The 8,794-nt window shown below is 44.7% G+C and overlaps 1 protein-coding gene across 1 annotated transcript in view; it reads left to right on the forward strand.

Annotated features, from left to right (window-relative positions):
* The window catches only part of tgfbr1b (transforming growth factor, beta receptor 1 b), a 111,721-nt gene extending 104,153 nt beyond the window's left edge, over nt 1-7,568 (forward strand). The window contains exon 9 of the mRNA XM_083778554.1: nt 7,138-7,568. Within this exon, the coding sequence (XP_083634680.1) occupies nt 7,138-7,263 (126 nt within the window). The 3' untranslated portion in view covers nt 7,264-7,568. The remainder of the gene's footprint in view (nt 1-7,137) is intronic.
* The last annotated feature ends 1,226 nt before the right edge of the window (nt 7,569-8,794 follow it).

Below are 8,794 nucleotides of genomic sequence, written 5' to 3' on the forward strand. Positions count from 1 at the left end.
CCTGGATGCCAACCATGAACCTCTGCCCCAAACTTTCCACAACGGCCTGTTATAGCGCCACCAGGAGGCCGCTTTGTGCAAAACAAGTTTTTGCACAGTACACCTACAGATTTTGTCCAAACATCACGCAAATTGGTACACAGTCTCTCTAGAGCCATTCAATGAAACCGGTCTTTCAGATTTCTCAGACTCCATCCTGATTGGTTAAGATTGGCTTCCAAAGTTCACAGGAGTGCTCAGTTTCAAACAAAATGCTGCAAATCATGAACACATCGCGTGATTTCCGTGAAATTGTGCACCCACATTCCCACTAGGCCGAGGACGAAATGCCACATGAACAATTTCAACTCAGCCTCAAGGTGGCGCTATAACTGGCCGAAAAGTGTTTTTACCTCTAACTGCACGGATCTGTGGATAACTTTGTATGCCAACTCCCTAGTTTACTTTTGTTGCCCTTTTATCCAACCACCAGATGCAAGCTGCAATGTCCTACATTCCTATCCTGGTGGAGACCTGTGCCCAGAAGGGCACTTTTTCTAGTTTTGATCTGTTCCGCAGTGACAAAAGGTAGTCGGCGAACACTTTCCGTCGTTGATCATATTATTACAATGCACTCCCTTGCGCGCACGCACGCACGTGCGAGCGTGCACACACACACACACACACACGTTCTCAGGTTTCAACTTAACGCTAACCGCAGCAACTACAGTTAAACGCACACAGGATCCCGTTTGTATTGCTGTGTGTGTGTGTGTGTGTGTGTGTGTGTGTGTGTGTGTGTGTGTGTGTGTGTGTGTGTGTGTGTGTGTGTGTGTGTGTGTGTGTGTGTGTGTGTGTGTGTGTGTGTGTGTGTGTGTGTGTGTGTGTGTGTGTGTGTGTGTGTGTGTGTGCATGCAATTCAATAGTACTGCAGGCTGTATTGAATTAGAGGTAATCCATCATTGTAAAAGGGTGAAATCCGAGCCGACAGCCACGGCTGGCGCTTTGAAAGAACTTCACCGCTGTGGGTTCATAATGGAAAATAATGAAGTGCAGATAGTTTTATTTTTAAGTGGTGCAAACCACTTCTACATCCAGCTTATAATGTCCGTGTGCCTGTTTGTGTGTGTGTGTGTACCCCTGTGAGAGCATGAGTGGTGTGCGCATGCGTGAAATTGAGAAGTTTGTGACATGGCTGCCACCTGCTGGACGCAAACGATACAGAGAATGCCATGGAAGAGGGAAACAAAATCATAAACACACACACACACACACACACTTCCAGACGAGAGGCCCCCTTCCCTGCGATACAAATTGGAACGATACAGAGAACCAATAGACGGGAGTTGCACCACTTGGTTCACACTGGTGTGATTTTTTAACGGTGTTGTGTTACTTAGCGCTAACGGTAATGAAGGAATGGTGGGTTGAGGAAGGGAGAGCCATTATGAGCTTTGCGTATTAGATGCTGGTCTGCAAAAACGAGCACTCAACTCATCAACTGCTAATATGTATTTATTATTATGTAATTATGTAATCGCTAAGTCCCTCTGCAACCCGCCCTGGTCCAATAGGCACATAAGCAAGAGAGAGAGAGAGACTTGGGCAAGCTGTCCTTCTCACCCGTTGAGATGCATGTTTAAAAGACTGGTTCTAAAACGGTTAGTCCCAATGCTTGATTCTGATTGGCTGGTTACCGTCACGTGACCGTTGTAAATGTCGCCGATAACCCACACCTTCAATCACTTTATATCATTCCCAGCTGATCTCCTTAGCTGTACTGGGGAAGGGGAGCGCTTGATTGCCTTACAAACCCACGCCGTGCGTGCGTCTATAAGCACCGCCCGGCTCATACGACTGTGAATGTGTGGGCCAGGGAGCCAGGCAGCCCCGTAAAGATATCAAGCGCTATTCTCCCGTCACATAGCCTACTTGCCGAGCAAAACAAGGAAGTGATGTGGCTCGCTCTAGTGGAGCAAAGCGTAGCTACTTTTGTGAATGAAATAGTTTTATTAGGTTAATATTGCTATATGTTTGTAACGTTTTAGAAAAGCAATAAGCCACTCGAGGCCCCAGCTTACCGGGTATTTTACAATGGCTGGGAGGGTAGAAGAATTACAGAATGTTAGAGGGAGAACTAGTATGCAACTCAATCAACTTTAACGTCCAATAGGAGTTTATATAATGCACGGTAAGACTACGGTGATTAGTATTATTGCCATCACCCCGGTTGGTCAGTTGTGTAACTTTCCCGACGTTAAGCTGCCTATGTGTTCAACAACACAGCCATGCAAAAATAACACTGACAGCTATGAGGTGGCGAAAGCTTGCCCTGCATAGCAACAGTTTAATTGGATATTTGAAAAACATGTTGCGCCAGGGACGCCCATACAAGATGTGTTGTTAAAATGCTTTCAACGTTATTATTTTTTTTTTTAATCCAACAATTTGTGAAAAATGCATCGTTATCGTCTTATGTTTCTAGTGCATTATTCATGTGCATCATGTTTTGGCCACATGATCAATTTTAGCATTTAGTAACTTTTAGCATTTAGTAGCAGCTGAGTTTAAACTCTGCACTGCTTGGAAAAAGAATATCCATCAGAATAATCTGATGGATATTAAGTGATGATAACAATCACACAACCAGTTTTGCAGCCTCTTAATTGGCCTGACAAATCACTCAGGATTCTCCTCATGCTGCCGCACACAGCCTCTTTGACTCCTGTTTTCCAAAACATGTGTTGATTAACTCGGCCTACACCCTTAAGCATCAATATATCCAATTAGATGGAGATTTGTCTACAAATGGCTACATGGCCTCGGGGAGCATGAACTGATCTGATCTGACGAGAATAAAACATTAACCTGCAAAAGAAGAATACCCAGTAGTGGAGAGGGGAGAAGGGGATGAATAACGCTGCTCTGTGGTCCATGATGCCTCCTGTTGGGCTGCGTTCAATGTCAGAGAATCCTCCAGACAGTAAACGCATTGAGTGCCCGTCAGAAGGTGGACTGCAGTGTTGTTTTGTGGCATTTTTAGTTTTTAGTCATAGTCTCTTGAATAGTTTTCATTTAGTTTTAGTCTAGTTTTAAATATCATAAGATTTTAGTCGACTAAATCTACAATGGGTTTTGGCGGGCCTTGATGCCTTGATTGCTGAAAATAGCCGATCTACAGACAGGAGTTGGGTGGCTTCAGCAGGTTATCAAATGGGCACCCCCTTCACTGGTGTTTCGTTGGTTTAAGCCCATGACACCTCGGAGGGGCTCAACGGCAAATCCAGCGTCCTGGCTCTACCCCCGCTGAACACCACCCAACTCTATGTCTTTAGTCCTTCAGTAGGCCGGCTCTGCCACCGCACCTCTCTTTGTATCCAGATCCACCGTGATGCTTCATCTGCCCGCTTAGTGATGTTGGCTACCAGCCGTTTCCTAGCAAGCCCTTCAATCCCCAGCAGTCCGAGGGCTCTCCATAGCGACTGTCCAGCAAAGCCCCTGCAGCTCACCTCCACCGGCAGATTCCAGGCCTTCCATCCGTTTTGCTGGCTCTCGAGGATGAGAGCTTGGTATTTCTTGAGCTTGCGCTCGTACACTTCCTCCATCCTCTCTTCCCAGGGTACCGTCAGCTCGATAAGCACCACCTGTTTGGTACCTTTAGACCAGAGGACAATATCTGGTCTCAGGCTAGTGTGGGCTATCTCCTCTGGGAATTTGAGCTGCTTCTTCAGGTCGGCCCGCATCTCCCAGTCGCTTGCTGTGGCCAGGACCCCTTTGCTCCTCCCTCCTGCTGCTGCGCTTTCTCCTGCCCTGACAAAATGGATAAATCGGGGCTCATCAGACCAAGTGTAAAATGACTTATACTGGATCTCTTGTCCACTAGTCCCTTCCAAACATTTTAGTCTAGTTTTTATTTGTTGACGAAATTGTCAGTATATTTAGTCTTATAGTTTTAGTCATCATAGCTTAGTTTTCATTTAGTTTTTGGGGCACGGTGGCACAGTTGGTAGTGCTGTCGCCTCACAGCTAGAAGGTCCTGGGTTCGATTCCCGCTCGGGATGCTGTGGGTGCTGGCGGCGTGTTTCCTCCTCTGCGTCATCAGTGCCCATACCCGAAGGCGGGGTTGGCGAAAGTGCCTTTCTGTGTGGAGTTTGCATGTTCTCCCCGTGTCCCCTAGGGTAGGTACCCTCACAAAAAACATGCAGTAATCCTGGTCTCTAAACTGCCTCCCCCTGGCCAGCCGGGGCGCCTGATGGAGGGGAAAGGAACTGGTTGGAATAACGTGTTCCTTCCACGCGCTACGTCCAACCAGGGAAACTCCCCCCTGTCAGGTGTAAAGGAGCAACTTGGACACTCCATGAAGGAAGGAAGCATGAGCTCAAGTCTGTTGCTCTCCCCTTGTCCCCCATATATGGGGACTAGGTTGGTGGAGGGTGTGTAGAGCCCAGGATCACATTAGATGATTGACACAGGGGTGAAAAATGGGTTACAAAATCGTGGGATAAAAAAATTATATTAAAGTTTTAGTCGACGAAATCAACACTGGCTCAACTCCTTCCTTTTTGGTGATTTCTCTGGAGCCATTGACTGAGATAAGTCTGGCAGCCTTTTGGGTTCTTGGCCCATCAAGTCAACGCCTCAAAAAAAAGTCAATAGTTCTGATCCTGGGCAAGCAGAATCCCTGAACTGAGGGTTCGTAAGCCAAGGAACGTTGGATTAGATTTTCTGTCCTTTGTTGTGATCATTTGCAGGGCTTTTCTCCCGTGATATAACTCTCAGACAGAGAAGCTGCACTCTGTCTCCTCTCTTAAACACTTTAATTATTTTCTTGCCATCTCGTTAGTCTTAGTCCTAGTCCACCAGACCACCACCATGCAGCAGCAATTGAACTGTCTGCACTGCACTCGGCCAAACAACTCACACGCTAAACACAGTCTAAAAAGGCTGTGCAGACACAGCTATCGCTATGGCATTTTGTTGGAGAGTGAGAGAAACAAACCCCCAAATGACCCAGTAGTGCATTGCGACGTAAAAGAAAGTTGTATAGACCAAATATGTTATACTTGATGGGCTGCAGGTGTGCGTGCAGCTGTGCACAAATAGGCTCTGCTACTGTGATCATGAGCGCACCTCCCGTTCTTATGACAGCGACTGGAGGTGTGGTTTTGAGGACAACTGTTTTGAATTGCTATTATTGTTCAAACACAACAGAAACCAATGGATTATATATTTCAAGGGCGAGAGATCACAATACAAATCTTAATCATTCTTCCTCCACACTGGGATAAAAACGGCATCTAAAATTTTGATGGGACATTTTTTTTACACAGTTAGAACAGTTAGTGCAGTTAGAACTTTTCCATTGCATCTTATGAGAGGTGGCGTTCTTCTGCTGCCTTTATGCGGGCATGCTGTTGCTTATCAGAGTGACGTTGTCTGTTAAGGCGTCTATATGCTACTACAGCTTCTAGTGAAAAAGGCGACCCCTGCTGGTCAAATAAAGGCACTATAAAATGTCACCCATGAACGGGGTGAAAATGTAGGTGGAAATGTTGAACTCGTCTCTGCATATGCACAACTGACAACAGAAAAGCAACTCAATACTTCCTGAGGTTAATGTGAAGCACCACAACAATGTTTGAAATACTTCTGTGAGCAGCACTTGCATTTTTGATGCATGACACAAACCAGGAATGAAAGGACTTTGGCATAGCAGATCTGCTACTTTGGATGCTTCTTGTGTGACGCTGCTGTACTGCAGTGTGATCAAGCAGGGCGTTAATGTCCTAAGGATGATTAGCTTTCTGCATGCGCTCTCCGACAGCGGCCATGTATAATTACACTGTCATTCAGCAGTAGGCAGGAAGGATGTCCTTCACTGACGCATGCACGCGCGCGCACACACACACACACACACACACACACACACACACACACACACACACACACACACACACACACACACACAACACACACACTTTACCACACAGATGAATGTACCGTCTAGCCTGGACCCGCTTAACCTGTATGTCTGGAGAGCTATCATTACTGTGTGTGTGTGTGTGTGTGTGTGTGTGTGTGTGTGTGTGTGTGTGTGTGTGCGTGATGTGTGTGCGTGGGGGGGGGGGGGGGGGGGGGGTGTGTACAGAAACCAGACCTCACGTGCCTTGAAGAATGTAATGGGATAGTATCAGCATGGTTTGAGAGCTACCGCCAGACAGTCATACACAAACACACACACGCACGCACAAACACACACGCACTCGCTTACTGTATACACGTAGCTGTTTGAAGTTTGTGTGGTTTTTCCACTGACATTTAAACTTTGCCCCAGACCGGCGAAGATGAAACTGATTATCCAGCACAAGAAGGCTTTATTTAAAAAAAGAAAATGGTCTCGTTCACCGTTATATAATTCTAAAAGATTTTATATATTTTTTATATTTTTTTATAATATTTTACATTGTTAAGACCTGAGGTCCGATTCTAAAATATCTTCTGAATCCTAAAAGTTTTCGGAGAAAAAAAAAGAATGAAGTATGTAGTTTCTGGGACCCAGACGCTTCACGCGAGCTTGTAGATCTGATATTTTCACTAAGTTTGGGTCTTCCAATTTAGGTCATGGATTAATAGAAAATTGGGAACTACTGCAGGGTAAAATAATAGTTTTTGGACATACATAATTTAACCCATTCTGGACGGGAACTTTAGCTATTGAAAAATAGCAGATCTACAAACTCATAGCGCGCCACCGAGTGTGGCGAGCATGTAGGTCTGCTTTTTTTGAAAAATCGCGAAAATGCGGCAACAAATCTTTGAATATATACGCTTTCAGAAGACTTTTTTTTGGGCGGGAACCCCTTTTGGTGTTAGCATTATGCTATGCTTTAGCTATTGAAAAATAGCAGATCTACGAGCTTGTAGGTCTGCTATTTTTGAAGAATCGTGAAAAGTGACATGAAAGTGTTTGAGAGAACGACTGACATAGAAAAACATAGCTTTTTCAAGAAAACAGTCAGGATTTAGAAGACATTTGCCGAATCGTTCCCAGGTCGAAATGGGTTAATTTCGACGTCGGGCCTAAATTGGATAATTTAGAAACTCTCTCTCTCTCTCTCTCTCTCTCTCTGTGTCTCTCTCTCTCTCTCTCTCCCCCAGGCCCTGCGGGTGATGGCCAAGATCATGCGTGAGTGTTGGTACGCCAACGGCGCCGCGCGCCTCACGGCTCTCCGCATCAAGAAGACACTGTCTCAGCTCAGCCAACAGGAGGGCATCAAGATGTAGACGCACGCACACACACACATACACACCTCCCCGCCATTATCATTATTATTCATATTATTATTGTTATTATAAACAATATTGCCTTTGATTATGGTTGATGCGGTCTCCTTCCGACCTCCTCGTTTGAGGCAGGTGAGGGAGGCGGAGAAAGAATCCCTTACCCCCATTCTCTTTCAGTTTTTTCCATTTTTCTTTCTTTTATTGTCGTCGATGATTTGACAAGTGGATCGTCGTCGCTGGGAGACTCTCGCAGGTGGAACGCGGATTGCGTATTGTGCGTGTCGAAAAAGCACCCTTGTCGTTTGTGTGTGTGTGTGAGCACGTGCACACACACACACACACACACACACATGGACGTGAGGGGGGGGTACGGATAAATGGACAGAAGGACGGACGGAAACCGAGACACGGATGGACGGACGGATGGATTTAAATAGATGGATGCAGTGGTTCATTTCAAAACCACTGCTTCGTTTTATTTGTATTATTTGTATTTTTGTATTTTTTTTTTATGGGGGGGTGTTTTTAGCAGTCTTTTTCTTTGCAAGGCAAAAACAACAACCTGGACTCGTCGACCTCATTCATTCTCAGTGGAAACATCCATGCTGCAACAGACACACACACAGTATGCAATACGGATCAAAGTGGTCTATTTTTCTATGCTTCGCCTCCTCGTCTGCTCTCATGAAACTACAACAACAAACTACCACCACCACCACAACGACAACAACAACAGCAACAATCAACCGCCATGCCTTCAAGCCAGGTTACCTTAAAGTGCCACTTTATTTTAACCACTTGAACCATCTCTCTATTCTCCATTTTGGACAACATCGTTCCAATGGGAATTAAAAAAAAGGCTTTTTTTGAAATCTTCAACGGAAATGGAAAATAGGGCTTAAGTGGTTAGAACAAAACACAAAAACACAACCTTTGTTCCTCCTCATGTCCGCTGGTGTGTGCGTGCGTGCGTGTGTGCGTCCTAAACAGTGTTTTGTTTTTTTAATTCTATGCAACAATTACTACATGAATTCTTCAGATATAGCGAATTGGTATTTGATAGACGATAGAATTATGTTAGATTTTCTTTTTATATTGGCTCTCGAGCAAGCGGTCAAAAAATAGATGCAATGATTTGTGATTTATTTTCACTGCTACATTGTATTACTGGAGCTATAATTATGATTATCGGATTAAATCACTTGATAAAAGTGTTAAAAATATATATTGATACGATGACTGATCATGTTCTAATCTAACCAATTTACGACTGAGGTTGATTCTAAAAAAACGCCTCCTAAATCCTGACCTAAGTTTTTAGAAAAAACTTCAAATATTTATTCCAAAAATGTTGTGTTGCTATTATATACTGTACATACAGTAGTAACATGAACCCCAAAAAGGGGTTCCCGTCCTGAAGGGTAAAAACACCAAAGGGGGTTCCCGTCATGGTTATAAATGGGGCTCAACCCATTCAGGCCTGACGTCGAAATTAAAAAAAAAAAGTCTTCTAAATGGTGAACATTTTCTG

Source organism: Protomyctophum parallelum (assembly GCF_964188405.1).
Source record: "Protomyctophum parallelum genome assembly, chromosome: 12".
NCBI lineage: Eukaryota > Metazoa > Chordata > Actinopteri > Myctophiformes > Myctophidae > Protomyctophum > Protomyctophum parallelum.